At 42.0% G+C, this 17,314-nt stretch overlaps 1 protein-coding gene across 1 annotated transcript in view; it reads right to left on the minus strand.

Moving 5' to 3' along the window:
- The window catches only part of VPS54 (VPS54 subunit of GARP complex), a 226,758-nt gene that overhangs the window by 29,544 nt on the left and 179,900 nt on the right, over positions 1 to 17,314 (minus strand). Inside the window, exons 16-18 of the mRNA XM_073628190.1 lie at positions 5,759 to 5,822; positions 5,570 to 5,675; positions 1,106 to 1,193 (exon numbers count right to left, since the gene is read on the minus strand). Of these exons, the coding sequence (XP_073484291.1) occupies positions 1,106 to 1,193; positions 5,570 to 5,675; positions 5,759 to 5,822 (258 nt within the window). The remainder of the gene's footprint in view (positions 1 to 1,105; positions 1,194 to 5,569; positions 5,676 to 5,758; positions 5,823 to 17,314) is intronic.

The raw sequence follows: 17,314 nt of genomic DNA on the forward strand, positions 1-17,314 counted from the left end.
ATGATCTAAAATAACCTGGATTTTACGAAGACATCTGTGTAACTATAGATATACAAATTATAGACAAGGTATCCCTTTTGGCAATGGATTTGTTAAAAAAAAAATCTAATTTTTAACTATTCCATGCTAACAGGAAGGTGGTCCTCTGATCACATACAGTATTTCATTGCCATTAATACTCAAAGGAAGGAACCAGGAATAAACTATAAAGGACATCATAGCTTCTGTGCTACTGTGAGAGGTGACCACTTGTTAGAAGTCAGCTCACTGGGAGAACATTGAGGTTTTGCAGGAGATAGTCATCAAGAGGATAAGTATCAAAAGATCAGTAGCATGAGATTGAAACCCGTAGTTTCCCTTTGAATTGCCTACGGTTAAAATACAACCTGGGAAAACCTTTATTTTTGAATACTTATTTTGAGAATCTATAAATAGGACAACTAGAGGTGTTACCAAAAGCAATCAGTCACATTTTTCCAAAGCATATTTAAAGCTATATTGCAGGAATTCAACTCCTTTGTAAAAAGTGAAAACACACTACAAGTTAAGTCCAAGGAGCTGCATGACATCTCTTGGGCTTATCTCTATTTACATCTGACTGTTTTATTGCACTCCTGGAAGACAGCTCTCACTGTATTTCTGGGAGCTTGACGCAAATCCTTTAGGTCACAGCATCTTCAACCTTTGAGTCAGAGCAGCTGCTATGCCTGCCCCTCTCCTCCTCCTGCAGAATCACAGAAGCTTTTGTATTATCCAAGTTCATTCACAAAATACAAATGCTTCTCTGAATAGGAAGCAGAGGGGAGGGGCGGGCATAGCTGTAGTGTGTGCCTATCTCTTCTCTCTCATAGACCCAAATGTCAGTGTATGCTCTGGCAGAACCATAAACCTGTCATATATAACTAATAGAGAGAAGTTCAGATGTCATGCACCTCCTTGGACTTGCCTCATAGTGTGCCTGCACTTTTTACAAAGTGGCTGAATTCCTTGAATGCAGCTTTTGGCTGCTACAATTCCACTTTAGCCTCCCCTACTTTTACAGCAAAAACCAGCACAGGCATATAGATACAACAGATTAGATTTAATGAAAATAAAAATGGCTAACCCAGGTTTTTTGTAGTTATGGTCTTCAGTCCAACAACCTGTAGTGCCCCGGCTCCCAGAACCAGCTGACAACTGCGGGAGTTAAAGTACTAGATAAAGAAAGAAAGTAAACATTGTTCAACTCAAGAGCTTGAAAGGTAAACAGGAGAGATATAAGTCATTCCAAGACAATTTTGAGAAATGGGAAACCACACAGAGCATTGTGCAGATCATAATGATGAGATGGTGGATCAGAGTGTTATTCTAACCATGTGATAATATCTCTCCCATCCTTGTTATTCTAAAGAGGAAAGGAAATATAATTCATACCTCTAAGATAAGCTATTTGAGTAAAATATTATACATAATTGTGCTTGAGAAATTAATTACTATTTTATAATGATTTTCTTTTTTTTTGTTTAACAACATTAGTAAGATGGAGAACTGAGCAGCTCAGTTTATACTCTAGGCACACTTTGCTTTCAGGGTAAAAGAAATCTCTTTGTGCAATTACATAAATGGTGAAGTTTAATGCCTTGGCTTTCCATGAATGTTAGTTGCAATTCGCAGGGTAAGTACAAAATATTTAAATAACAAAACATAAAAAATAAAAGATTTCTGTGAATATCCATCCAATCAATGAAAAGCAAAACTGGACCACCAAGGAAAGTACTGTACAAGATATACAGCCATTACAGCTATTAGACACTAAGGAGAATATACAGCATATACAGCTACTAAACACTAAGTCTTGGTTCACACTATGAACCGCAAGTGAATCGCACAGGAACTGCACCACATTCCTGTGAAATTCACATGCGTTTCAGTGTGGTGCGATTTGAGCCAATTCATTCTGAATGGGCTAAAATCTTACCACATCACACCAAAGATGTACAAGCACCTTTTTTGGAGCCGTACTGAAACTGGATCGCATGGTTGTTTTGTACCATGTGATCCGGCGCTGGGAAAACGCACTGTGTTTGCGACCTGCACTTGGGGTGTTGTTAACATTGTATTGACACCCACAGAGGATTGCAAGGGCAGTGCAATTGGAATACGGTACAGGAAACATGCACGGATGTGGCGTTTTCCACATCGCATTAGTGTGAACCTAGGCTAAAAGGTGGCCACAGATGGATCGAAATGCGGCACATTCAGCAGGGACTGGCTGATCCATGTGTAGGCACTGCAGTCAACTGATCTGTTGGATAAAAGCTGCTGCAGCCAATGGCTTAAGTGCTAGTTTTGTGTATTCTGACAGCAGGGGAGTCTTCCCGCTGTCAGAATACAATAGTGCAGCCGGGAAGATTCTCCTATCCACCTAGATCAGTGGTTCTCAACTCCTTTCCTCGGGATCCACTAACAGGCCAGGTTTGAAAGATAACTGAAATACATCACAGGTGATATCATTTGCTGCTCAGTGATTGCAGTATTCTAGTCTGCATCTCCACAAGGTAATACTTAAATTCTGGCCTGTTAGTGGGCCCTCTGGACTGGAGTTGAGAACCACTGACCTAGAATGTGGGGGAAAAAAAACACGAAATTATGTGGCCCAGGTTTGGGGATATACAACATCCGATTCCTACTAAGCACTTTGCCAATAAGCTTAGCGCTCAATGTCAGCATAACTTTGTAAACAACGTAACAATGAAAACACAATAACCCTTTTTATGTTATTGATTATAGAGACCCAAGACTTCTGATAATTCTTAAGCCCTGTACACACGGGCCAAATATCGGGCAGCATTGGCTGGTTCAACAGGAACCGGCTGACATTCCGCCCGTGTGTACGGCAGCCAGTCCGACAGAAGCTGGCCAAACCTCTGGCTTCTGTCATAGGGGCATGACTGAAAAAGGTCTGCTGATCAGCTCCTAATCAGCGCTCTCAGCCAATGGGTGAGAGCACTGACCGGTGTGCTCTGGCGGGTTGGCCATCCCCCTGTCAGAACACAATAACTCAGCGGGGAGATCGCTGTACTGACATTGAATTGTTAGTACAGAAAAAAAATCTGTACCAGGCTTAACACTACTCTCAGCTTCAAACTCAGCCTGAAAACAAATTAAAGGATAATTTAAAAATAAATAAAATACAAGCACTTTTTTTGCAGGTAAAAAAAATGTGCATTATTTTTTGTAGGAGAAGCCTGTAAAGCATTGCACCCACAATCAGCAGATCACTGATGTCATGTAGGTCTCCTGAACACTGTCAGTGTATCTGCTTGCCTATACATCCCTTATGGGTAAGGCGATACTCCCCGACAGAAAGACTCAATGAACTTGATAACTACAAGCTGACAGTCGCTAAAGATGTCGGGGCTTGTAGTTCATTCAGACACACAGAACTGTGTGTCTAAATAATGCGGCCATGTGGGTGCAGCCCCGGACGGGCACGATGTTACAAACAGTGACAGCTAGTACGGGGAAGTTTTCTCCGTACTGCTGCCACAGGGATGGGCGGCGACTGCAACACTGGGAACATGTTACATGTTCCACCATAAAATCGGGTGGAACATGGAACATGTTCCCAATGGTGAACTTATCCTTTAAACTAACGCAAAGCTCTGCCACCCTTAGGCTATGTTCATACTTACTTATTCTCGGCAAAGCTATCTGCGGTGGATAGCTTTTCAGAGTGGGGCTAAGCAGCTGCTGTCAGGCGTTCTGGAGGTGAGCGAACCTCCGTCCGTCAATTTTCAAAGGGACCAATGTGCCGCAGCCACAAACCAAGCATTTGCCTTGTGGTTGTGGTACAGCCCCATTGACTTGAATGAGAGAGTTTGATAAGCAGTGCCACATGGCAACTTAACATGTCGCTTTAAATCTACCCCGACCAAAATGCAAAGCATCGTGGCTCATGGCTTTGCGTGGACAGGCTCAACCACCTTTTGTACTGCCTCCCTGCTCGCTCTACAGATCTTTAAAGTATATATAAACAATAAACTTCTCTTATTAGCCCTCTTTTGATCTGTTAAATATATCATGGAAAACACATTTTAATATCTTTAAAATAAGAGATATAAATAACTGTAATCCTGATAGAAATCCATTATGCCCTTTGCACACTTCCTATGTTATCTCTGACTACATAACACCAATCCCTATGGCTTGGTGGTGAGAAGAGGGGGAGTTGTTCTGCAGTCCTAACACAATATACTAGGATGAAAGCACTGTTTCTCCATGAATATGAGTGAGCTTTGTCCTCTTAGAGGAGAGGAAGTGTATTACTGGCAGTTTCACCAGTTTAATGTAAATGGGGACAAAAGTCTGAAAGAAAGGTAGCCACCACAATGGTAAAGGGTAAAATATTACATTTCTGATCTTGGGTTAAGATACACTTTAACCCTCTCCCTCAACTTATTCCTAACAATTTGCCTAAACCTAAATCTTTTTGATAACCTAACAAAACAACCATAATCTTAAATCTAAAATCTTAGCTTTTTCTAAAACAAATGTGGGCCATAGCATAATCATCAGCAAAAATAACAATGACAACATAAAATATGCTTAGAGACTGGCATTAAAAAATCTTTGTGCTAGAGGCAACTGCTCTACATTGCGTTGCCACATGATATAACAGAAGTCTTCCCTACTCTGCCCTAGGTAAGCTGTGTTGTCATTTAGAATGATGCATTTTAGGGAGTGGGCCCAGACACAACATTTTACAGGGAGCATAGGTGTGCGCAGCCTATTACAGGGCATGCACCCCAAAGCTCAAACACATACCGTGTTTCCCTGAAAATAAGACAGGGTCTTATAATAATTTCTGCTACAAAAAACACACTAGGGCTTATTTTTGGGGGATATCTTATCTATGTCCCCTGTCTTCTCTTCCCCTCTCATCACTATGACATCTTTAATCCCAAAAATATGTAACCTGTTTTGTAAAAATATTATAAAATGTCCAGTGAGTGTCCCTTTGTAACTTTATTGTCGCAAATACCTCAATTACAGCGCCGCTGGACGCTCACGTGATCCGTCGGAGATCTCCAGCAGGTCATGTGAGCGCCCAGAAGCTCTGTAAATAAGGTATTTTCCACAATAAAGTTACAAAAGGAGACACAGTGGACATTATATGACCTTTTTTCAAAATGGATTATATATTTTTACATGGACTTTACTAGGTCTTATATTCGGGGTAGGGCTTATTTTTGGGGAAACACGGTATGCATGTGTGTGTGTGTGTCTACATATATATGGTCCCAGGACATTGATCTCCTTGCCGGCACAGTGAAAGAGAAGTGTGTAAGTACTTCTCATAGCAGAGCCGGTAAGAAGGAGATCTTTCTCATCTCCCTGCCTGTACACAGAACGATAACTGCTAATGCGCACAAGGTGATTAGGGTACACACACACCCTGTGCGCACGCCTATGACAGGGTGTCAGATTGCACATTAGTTTTCCTCCCACTATAAGAGAAGAAGATAAAAGTGCTAATGAACAACATCCTTCTTTATATTACACCACGGTTCTTAAAAACTGGTTTCACCTTTAACAGTTCAGAAAGACGGGTGAGCATGTCTGTTGTTATAGATGGGATGTCGTCCACACAGGTGCAATACTCCAGAATAATTCTGATTAAAATGAGGACAGTCCTGCAACAAATAGAACAGTTTTTGTTTTTTTAACAGTCATTTAAATAATCAGAAACATCTAACTTTGTTGGGTTGACACTTACCCAACTACTGCATACTTTTGGCCATCCACAGTAAGAAAGTCAGTGGGCTTCCTTTCTTCCGTACCTAGGCATGGATTAGCTCTGTTAATCAGCTTCTAAAAACCACACGATGTACCTTACAATTATAACAGAAATACAGCCAAACATAGACCAAGATTCATGCTCCTGGCTTCTGGAACTAATGTACAGTACATCAAAAACGGCATATAAAATACTGGCAACAAGAATGACTGCCTTGCTTGTGTTAATGATCAAATTCACTAAAGCACCATTTGCATCTTAACTGCACCCATAAAATGACAAGAAAAAAACAAAATAGTTTCACTTCAGTTGGGAAATATATAAAGTTTATGGGCTTCAGATTTGTATGAAAATATGTGTTGTATACTACATAGCAGAGAATTCCAGGTTTCAAGGCACTTTGAATAAGTGACTGGCTTCTACTTAGGCTGTAAAAAACTGCAGAAGGTTGTACTATGTACAGCAAGCAGTGCTGTGTCCCTCCAGCAGTACCAGTGACTTCCCCTCTGCTGCCAGAGAAAGAGTCTCCAGTACCACTGAGGTGGAGATCCTAAGATCATCTGCCACCTCTCCACCAAGCAGGCTCAAACAAATTATTTAACGTGCCAGAAAGCCTGGAATGCTCTTTTAGCAGAATGATTTTGAGAACTTTTAGCTAAAGGCACAACAATGTTACAAAAAATGTGTCATTTTTAAAGTGTTTTTTCTTTCTTAGGTCCCTTTCACACGGGCAGATAGATATGCTTTGGGGGTGTCATGTATCGTCTTGGGTGAGAACCTCCTTCCCTCAGCCAGGGCATAAAAATGGGTTGTGGATGGGTATTCCAGCATGAAAATGACCCAAAACACACAGCTGAGGCAACAAAGGATTGGCTCAAGAAGAAGCACATTAGGGTCCTGGAGTGGCCCAGCCAGTCTCCAGAACTTAATCCCATAGAAAATATGTGGAGGGAGCTGAAGGTTGGAGTTATCAACCGTCAGCCTCGAAACCCTAATAACTTGGAGAAGATCTGCAAAGAGGAGTGGAACAAAATCCCTCCTGAGATGTGTGCAAACCTGGTGGCCAACTACAAGAAACATATGACCTCTGTGATTGCCAACAAGGGTTTCTCCCCCCAAGTAATAAGTCATGTTTTGCGAAGGGGTCAAATACTTATTTCACTTATTAAAATGCGAATCAATTTATAACTTTTCAGAAATGTGCTTTTCTGGATATTTTTGTTGTTATTCTGTCTCTCACTCTTAAAATAAACCTACCATTAAATCTATAGATCGATCATTTCTTTGTCAGTGGGCAAACGTACAAAATCAGCAGGGGATCGAATACCTTTTTCCCCTCACTGTACGTTGTAACAACTGAATTCGTTAATGATGGTTGTACACACCATGTATATTGCCCCCAATCAGCTACTCCCTTTCATATTCCAATCACAGAGGTAATAAAGAAAGAATCTGTCTGGTTTATTTAGACACTTCCATCCATGAGCCTCTGAATCTGGGCAACAGCAGAACTGACACGCTGAACAAGAACTACATTATAAAAAGCAAGGAAGGTCTTCAAATCGTTCTTATGTTTACTGTTTCTGGATTGTTAAATCTCTTGAGTGTTTTATTGAGAACAAAGCACAAGTCAAATAAGCGTAGGCTTTTTATCCAGCCAGTGACTAAGGCTACTTTCACACTGGCAGGGCTCGGCTGTTGGTAGGGCCCTTTCACACTTAGGCGGGGGCGGCGGTAAAACGCCGCTATTATTAGCGGCGTTTTACCGTCAGTATACGGGCCCGCTAGCGGGGCGGTTTTAGCCCCCGCTAGCGGCCGAGAAAGGGTTAAATACCACCGCAAAGCGCCTCTGCAGAGGCGCTTTGCTGGCGGTATAGCCGCGCCGTCCCATTGATTTCAATGGGCAGGAGCGGTATACACTCCGCTCCTTCACCGCTCCGAAGATGCTGCTAGCAGGACTTTTTTTCCTGTCCTGCTAGCGTATCGCTCCAGTGTGAAAGTCCTCGGGGCTTTCACACTGGAATTAAGGCAGTGGCACTTTCGGTTCGGTTTGCAGGCGCTATTATTAGCAAACCGCCCCAGTGTGAAAGGGCCCGTACTAAAGCGCCTACTTTAGCGCTGTTTTAGCAGTGCTTTTCGGACGCTAGTGGGGCGCTATTTACCAAAAAAATTTGTAATGTGTAAAGCTCAGTGCTAAAACCTAAACACTTCAGAGTAGGAGTAGTGTATATAGCACACAAATATTGGTGATTAGTTATGAAAAATCAGTCCAAGTGGTAAATAGAAAACAATCCTAATAAGAGTCTTTGAGGGTCAAGGAAGTTAAAAAGGCTCTGGTGTTTAACTGCTACTGGTGGCAAGGCTGTTTCAGGTGAGAGCTGGGGAGCTGGAGACTGTAGAAACAAAAGGGCAGGGAAAAGAGAGAGAAGCGCCAAGCCACTTCTAGTGCAGTATCATTTTAATAACAAGTAGCAAAAGGTTTAAAACAAATAAAATGCACTCACATGGTGCTCAATAGGTAAAGGCATGTCAGGTGAAGCAGTGGAAGAAGCCACAAGACAGGATCCTCAAAAAGTGGAAGACCTAAACACAGCTTCAGCTGGATTAACCCACAATGTACGGATAACAAGTGAGGTCAAAGCATTTATAAAAAGCATGAAAAATCATCAAAATTCTTGACAGAGACGGACTATCTTAAGATGTATATACACACAATATATGTAGAATGGATAATATATGTAGAATGGATAATATATATATATATATATATATTTTAATATATGCGTACGGAAAAAATATAAATAATGGTTCTAAAATAAAAATAAAATGTCAGATATGAAAAATGTTTTGCTTTCCTCTTTCCCCCCCTTATGTAGTGTAAAAAGAGGGGGTATTTTTTGAATATATGAAAAAAGTATAAGTAAGTATATTATGTATGCCAAATCGCATACATGTATATGTAGGGGTATAAAAACAATGGGTGAAAATTATGCACCAATCCTGCATACAATGGGCTTGAATAGTAATAATAATAATGGGAATCATGAACTTAAACTTGAGGCTGAAGTATAGGCATTCCACATATAAACATGAAGTAGGAAAGATGTCAACATATGATGCTTGAAAAATGTATATAAAACACTGGAAAAGAATGTGTTTCCAATGTTCCGTGTGGAACGGATTGAAAAGTATGATGGGGGAGGTGGGGGGGGGGGGGGGGGGTGTGGCAAAGGGGGGTGTGATGCTTGAGAAAAGTACTGACTTCCAACTCTTCATTCAACCCTTCAGATGAGAGACTAATAAGTTTGAGGATCCAGTAATGCCTCGTTTCCACTGAGCGGATCGGTTTGGGTCGGTACAGTTTGGAAGGGTTAGAATGGTCCGGCCTATTCAGGCGAGCGTTTCCACTGCAAGTTGGACCACCAGGGACCATATGGGGTTTAGAAAAAATGCCTAGTGTGGCGTCACACTGATTGGCAGACGTTTTTCTGTCTGCCAATCAGTGGCGTGTATCGTGTGACGCCAGTAGCTCCGCCCTAACCGTACCATACCATTTTCTATGGCCCCACATCTGAAGCAGGAGCCTGAATGGTGCAGTATGGTTCTGTTGTATGGGCCGCTTTCATAATGGAAAAACTCAAAATAGCCTACCGCACCGAACCGATCCGCTCAGTGGAAACAAGGCATTAGTCTCTTCTGTGCACAGTTTTTTGAACCTTTCTCCATCGGGTAGGGAATGGGAGATGGATTGGATAGCCGTTACTTTAAACGGTGCGGGGTTTCTATCATGATGGGTTAAAAAATGTCACGGAATGCTACATTTTGGCTGAATTTCTTTCAGGCTCCTCCTGTGTTCCCAAAATCTGGTACGAAGCGGTCTGATGGTGTGACCCACATAACACATTTTGCAGGGGCAAATGAAGCGGTAGATAACCTCATAACTCAAGTTAGTGGAACATGTTAGAAATTCATCAATAGTAAAGGTGTTACCCTTTGAGTTGGAAAATGTCTTTCGACCATGTGTCACATGTGCACAAGTGAGATGTTTTTTCTTGTGACATTTGTACATACCAGTGGGCGAGAACATTTTAGGGATGGAATCCAGGAGGGGTTTTTGTCTCCTGTGTAATTTGCTGGGGGCTATGAGATTTTTAACGTTGTTGGCTCTTTTGAACACCAGTTTGGGCTGAGGGGGGATGCATTTCAATAATTTGGGGTCATTACAAAGAATCCCCCAGTGTTTTAGGAAAGTCTTCTTAATAGCCCAGTGCCCATTTTTGTACTTGGTGATGAACATGGGGGGGGCTTTATGGGTAAAAGCGGAGTCTATTTGGTTGTTTTCCTTATTGACTTTATCCTCGGGGTTGTGCTCTTTAAGGTATTTTTGGAGGTATTTTTCAGAAAGGCCTGGTCGATATCTTCTTCGTGCTGGCCTTTCTTCAATAATTTTTTTTTCCTAACTTTATTCCTCCAGCGAGTCATGTCTTCATAATTAATTTAGGGCTCATTCACACGAACTTGCACAGTAACATGAAGTATTTACCACATGGGCTAGTGTCTGTGTGAGGTCTGGCAGGGGGCAATGCGATGTACGATTCAGCTCATTGCACTGTTACTGTTTACTTTTTTTCAACTTTATCGGAAGTGAGACTTCATTTCTGCATGATACTGTGCGATCACATGTGGTGCCATCCAGTATGCAGCAGAAAAATGCAAAATGTCTGCATTTTTTCAGCACTGTACATAACACCAGCATTGTGATGTGAACAGGCACGAAATAAATGTTTTCTTTATATGTGCCCTGGCAGTGATCTGCGTTTTTCTTGTGAGGAAAAGCACATCACCACACATAGTGTGAAGTAGCTGCCTTAAGGCTACTTTCACACTGAGGCGTTTTACAGGCGTTTTTGCTCTAAAAATGGCGCCTGTAAACTGCCTCTTCTGCAGCCTCAGTGTGAAAGCCCGAGTGCTTTTACACTGGGGCTGTGCGCTTGCAGGATGGGAAAAAAAGTCTTGCAAGCAGCATCTTTGAGGCTGTTAGGGAGCGATGCTCTTAAAGCGCCCCGTCATTGAAATCAATAGGCAGCGCTTCGGTAGCAGCGCTTTTTGGGCGCTTTTAACCCTTTCCTTGGCCACTAGCAGGGCTTAAAAGTGCCCTGCCAGCGGCCAAAAAGCACCACTATAACAGTGGTAAAGCGCCGCTAAAACTTGTGGCACTTTACCGCTAACGCCCCCCCACTCCAGTGTGAAAGTAGCCTAAGTGCCACACAGATGGCAAACTTTACTACTAGATTAATAATTACCACAGCTGTTCTTTCTCACAGAGAAAAATCCTTGAAACGTGACTTGTTGGAAGTTTTTGAGACCTGGAGAAACACTGTAAGCATACCTAAACCAGAGCAAAAATAGCAGCTTTCCATTCTTTACATGAAGCGGCAGCAGTAGTCTTATTTTTTTTAGGCTTCTATTTTTCCTTTATTTTGACCTGGTGATCCTGCCAGTAACATTTATTGCCCTAGGGCGACAATGCTAACTCACCATACTATATGTATAGAAAAGCGGCATTGTTACCTTAGGACAGGGCAACAAACACATCCCCTTCTCCTTTTCTCCATAACATTAAAGAAGAACTATAGGCAAAATCTATTTTTTTTATTTTGGATAGAATAAGGGAGGGTTATAACCCTGTCAGCTATTTTGCCATCTGTGTCACGATTTACCTTCACTTTCTGTCTCATAGCCAAAACAGGAAGTGAGAGAAAATCCCTGCAAATTAAATGAATCCCTTGGAGCCCCCATATTCCCCACTGGAATATTTGATCAGGGAGCAGGAGTAGAAAACACAGCAGGCCGTGTGTTCAGTGAGATCCCAAAAAGCTAGGGAACAACTAGTGCTCAGAATAAAATAGAGTCAGGAAGGAAGATAAACACTAATTGGTGTAAAATGTAATTCCTAAACTTTCCTGGATTATCCCAATTACATTATTGGGTGTCATGTCCAACGGGAATGGTGCATATCGTGCGCCGTGTATATGTTCCTTGAACTACTGTTCGAGGGTGAATACTGCTGCAGTCTTCTCCACTCTACAGACCTTCAAAGTCCAGAATTTATAAAGCTTGTCTCAGCTGTCAGAAAACAGGGGGCGGAGAGCTCCCTCTGCAGAGCTCAGTGAGGAGAGCTCTGAAAGCTGCGCAAAATTCAAGCTGTTTCCATGAAAACTCAGATCCTGAATCTAAGGAAGCAGCTAGCAACACTGTGAAGCATCATTGGTTTGGACCGTACCTGTCATGTGCTGGCAGGGGCCAGTATAGAGGTGGGTGGAGACATGGAGATGCAGGCACCAGAGCAGGGTATATTAGTGACAGTTAGACCGGGTAGAGGGAAAAGAGAGGCCAGTCCTGCGCTGACAGATACCAATAAATATGCTAGGTTGTGGGATGTTGGGGATGTTGGTATAGGAGTTGCATTGCAGGAGCAGAGTGACTTCCCTAGCTGCCAGGGAAACAACGCCTTCAGTGAAGATGGGGGCAAGGTTACAGGAAAAGATGGGCAGATACTGGTGGTAAGGGACTCCATTATTGGAAGAACAGATAGGGCAATTTGTCACAAACACCATGATCGACGAACAGTCTGTTGTGGTGGGAGGACCCAGTTGTCATGGCACATATTGGTACCAATGACAAAAGTTAGAGGAAGATAGGGCGTCCTAAAAAATGATTTCATGGACTTAGGGGCAATATTGAAGAATAGGACCTCCAAGGTAGCATTCTCAGAAATACTGCATGTACCTCGAGCCACGCCGAGAAGCAGAATGAGTGTAGAGAACTTAACAAGTGGCTGAGGAACAGGTGAAGGAAAGAGGGATTTGGGTTTATGGAGAACTGGGCAAACTTTTTGGTTGGTTACCGACTCGATAGCATGGACAGACTGCACCAAAATGGGGAGGGTGCAACTTTGAAGGGAGACAAGATGGAAAAAAGGTGGAGGAATTTTAAACTAGGTAGTGGGGGGAGAGGGCTCAGAGGAAACTATAGCTGTAGTGAGCAAAGGTCAGAGGGTGCTATTGGGGGCAATATTGGTAGTGTTATATGGAATAACAATCAGCGCAACCACCTCAACCCTCACCCAAATTGCAAGCTGTACACTACAGGTAATCACATTAAAACCTGAAAAATGACATAAAACAAAATAAGTGCAGCGCATTAATATTTAAGATAATAAATGAAGAAAAAGTCCCCAAGAATTCAATTCAAGACTGTATACTGTGATACTGATGTTCAGCGCCAGTGAGCGCCTTCTTATTCGTGGTTGTTACCACATTTTTTAGCTGAATAAACGGACTACTCTTAGAGAAGCTTTCTTTCTCTCTGTTTTTTATTGATTGATACCGGGGAGATACTTGTGAGGATATCCCGCTCCAGATTCCCATAGTGCATGGGGGCCCTTTCTTGTGGAGACTCGTGCCTGTGTGTGGACATTAGGATTCGGCTCCAGTGACAGCTTCCAGGATACCTACATCCCTGAGGGGTAACACGTGAGTTTGACCTCTGCTGTGCAGGGGTCCACAGCATCTGGTAAGCGAATATATCACACTGGGACTGTATCTCCTTTGACCATTGATATATAGATCTGATCTGACAGATTTCATCTTAAATATTGGTAGTGTAACTAGATTACCTAAACCCAAGGTGCATTGGTTGGCAGAATCCAATTGCATCCTCAGAACAAACAAGAAGAAAGCAATATGCATCCATACAAAAGTAAAAGACATGTTTACAAATGCTAGAAGTGTAGCCAACAAAATGGAAGAACTGGAGCTACTGATACAAGAGGAGGATTTTGATTTTTTTGAAAATATCAGAAACTTGGTTTGACAGCTCACAAGACTGGCTTGCAACTGTCAAGGGGTGTGCATGTATGTTAAGAATAATTTGCCAGTGAACATGAGGGACAACATTGCTAATGGGGCAAGGGAGGAAGTGGAATCCCTGTGGTTTGAGTCTCAAAGGGAAGAAACAAATGGCAAATGTATAGTGGGTGTATGCTACAGAGGCTCTAACCTGAAGGATGAGGAGGAAGAATTCTGATCTACTGTCACAGTTTGAAATGGCAGCAATGTGGGGCAATGTTATTATAACAGAGGACTTCAATTATGCAGATAATGACTGGGCAGACTCATTTAAGGCTCGTTTCTTAAATTTCCTCAAGAACAAATGTATCAATTGGATGCCCCGACAAGAAATAATGCTCTGCTAGATCTGCTAATTACAATTAACACAGATCTGTTTGCAGATGTGGAAATAAGAGATAACTTAGGAAACAGCGATCACAGAGTAATTACATTCAGCGTAAAAAATAGGAGGCTCCAGGGATGTGCAAGAACACTGCATTTCAAAAGAGCCAACTTTTTTAAACTGCGCTCCATACTACAAGATATTAAATGGAATCAAATTCTAGAATCATGGAACATTGAGGAAAAATGGAAGTGCTTTAAGAATAAATTAAATAATGCCGTTAGCTAGTGAATTCCAATGGACAATAAATATACAAGTGCTAAGGTCAAACCTGGGTGGCTTAACTTTAGCTCAAAAAGGCATATAAAAGAGGAAAAAAAATTATCTTTAAAAAATATAAGGCTAAGGGTCATTGTCAGCATTCCAACACTACAAGGAATGTAATAAGAAATGTAAGAGTGCAATCAGAGCAGTTAAAATCGACCATGAGAGACGCATAGCTAAGGAAGAGAATACAAAAAATACCATAAAATGTTTTAAATATTTTAAGAGTAAGAATGTAAGGTCATAACATAGGTCAGGAAGAGTGTTACAAGTAACAAGTAGAAGGCAACTGTACTAAATGCATTCTTCTCCTCACAAATGTAAAGGAAGGATATAATAATCAAGATTTCATTGTTAGTAACACAACATGGAATGTACCCTTGTGATTTACAGAAGCCAGTGTCCAAAAAAGACTTGAAAAACTTAGCTAGGTTATAGCCAGATCGTTATTCCTAATTTTTAAGGACAGCCTAGCGACCGGAATGGTACCAGCTAATTGTCGAAAAACCAACATGGGACCAATATTTAAAAAAGGCCACAATATATACCTGGTAACTACAGGCCAGTCAGTCAAACATTAATAGTATGTAAACTATTGGAGGGGATGATAAAGGACTATATCCAAGAATATGCTTATGAAAACAGTATCATTAGTAGTAATCAACATGGATTTATGAAAGATCGTTCTTGCCAGACCAATCTGTTAACATTCTATAAGGAGGTGAGCTATCATCTAGATAGAAGGCCTGTAGACGTGGTGTATCTAAATTTTGCCAAAACATTCAAAACAGTTCCCCATAAATACTTAATTTACAAACTGAGGTCTGTTGGCATGGATGATAATGTATGCCCTGGGACAGGGTAGTGGTAAATAGTGTGTACTCAGAATGGTCTGGTGTTGTGGGCGCGGTACCCCAAGGCTCTGTCCTGGGACCAATTCTGTTTAATTTATTCATAAATGATACAAAGATGTTATAAATTGTTCAATCTCAGTGTTTGCTATTAATACAAAGCTAAGCAGGGCAATAATTTCACAGCAGGATATAGAAACTTGATAAGAATACACTTGGGGGCTAAAAATGTGAATGCAAGTTACTCGCTACGGAAGGGGTAGGCAACCTTGGTGCTCCAGTTGTGGTGAAACTACAACCCCATGAGACATTTCTAGACTCTAACAGCCAAAGACATGACTCCCAGAGACAGAGGCATAATGGGATTTATAGTTTCACCACAACTGGAGTGCTGAGGTTGCCTACCCGCTGTGCTAGAGGGAGATCCTTTGGGGGGAATCCAGGATGGAAAAACATCTGGGTGTCCTAATAGGTCACAAGCTCAGCAATAGCGTGCAATGCCAAGGTATGGCAAGCAAAGCTAGTAGACTATTAGCATAGATTAAAAAGGGTATTAACTCAAGAGAGAACACTTTCTACCACTTTACAAAACTTTTCTCCGGCCTTCAGTATGCCATCCAGTTCTAGTCATCAGACCTCAGGAAGGATGTGCTTGAACTGGAGAGAGTCCAGAGAAGAGTATCATAGCTAATAAGGGGACTAGAGGACATCAGCTCTGAGGAACAACCACAAGCATTAAACATATTCTCCCTGGAAAAGAGCCGCTTAAGAGGGGATATGATGACATCTCAATGGTAATTCCAGCATAAGAAGGAAACTATTGAATCTCAGGTAATGTTTCATATTCCCATCACACACGTTCCTGGTATAAGCTCTAAAGGTTTGGATGCTGCAGCAACAACCAGCTGGATACTGGTTCAATGCCTGACGAAGGGGTCCTGCGTGACTCCGAAACGTTGTACCTTTTTGTGCTGTGATCATGCAATAAACTGAACCATTTGAACGCCACCTTGTGCTGATCCTTGGTGTGCTGGCAAGTATCTACATATTGAATCTCAGGTCGCTTAAAGTAGAAGTTCACCCTAACACTAAAATCTCCAAATCTACAGGCATCCACAATCTAAGACTAACCTATCCAGCCCTGTGAAGAAGAAATTGCTATAATACCTTTTCTGAAGCGGATCCGGTCAGGTCCCAAGCTGAGCTGTCAGCGGCGGCTTTGCTATGGAGGCAGGTGCAGAAGAGGCATCAACAACGGAAACCCCATAGTAAGTCTATGGATGATGTCACTTCCCTGGCATTTCACAACCATTGTTGACTGTCTCTTGCACAGAGCTTCTGCGGGCTGAAGACCGGACCAGATCAGCTTCAAAAAAGGTATGTATAGCGATTTCTTCTTTACAGGGCTAGATAGGTTAGTCTTAGATTGTGGATGTCTGTAGATTTTCAGATTTTAGTTTTAGGGTGAACTTTTACTTTAATCGTATGCCGACCAGCCGCCGTTGTACTGCGGCAACATGGCTCGGCTGCGCCAATCGCCGTCATGGTATGTCGGTACCATAGGCGGCCACTAGGGGGCGTGTGCGCGCCCCCTGCTTGCCCACGGAGCCAATGCGAGTGCCCGGCGGTCGCAATCACTGCCGGGCTCCCACGATCGCTCAGGGCACACCGAGAACCCGGATCTGTGTGTGTAAACACACAGTTTCTGATTCTCTGATGAGAGAACAGATAGTCTGTTCATACAGAGTATGAACAGAAGATCTGTCATCTCCCCTGCACAGTCCCCTCCCCCCTTCAGTTAGAACACATACTAGGATACACGTAACCCCTTCACTGCCCCTAGTGGTTAACCCCTTCACTGCCAATGACATTTTTACAGTAATGAATGCAAATTTTATAGCATTGATCGCTGTAAAAATGCCAATGTTACCAAAAATGTGTCAACATTGTCCGACGTGTCCACCATAATGTTGCAGTCCCAATAAAAATCGCAGATCGCCGCCATTACTAATAAAAGAAAAAAAGATATTAAAAAAGCCATAAAATTAAAAATATGTAGAATACGTATCGGCCTAAACTGAGGGAAAAAAATGTTTTTTTATATATTTTTGGGGGATATTTAATA

This window comes from Aquarana catesbeiana, linkage group LG04 (genome assembly GCF_042186555.1).
Source record: "Aquarana catesbeiana isolate 2022-GZ linkage group LG04, ASM4218655v1, whole genome shotgun sequence".
In the NCBI taxonomy this organism is placed as follows: Eukaryota; Metazoa; Chordata; class Amphibia; order Anura; family Ranidae; genus Aquarana; species Aquarana catesbeiana.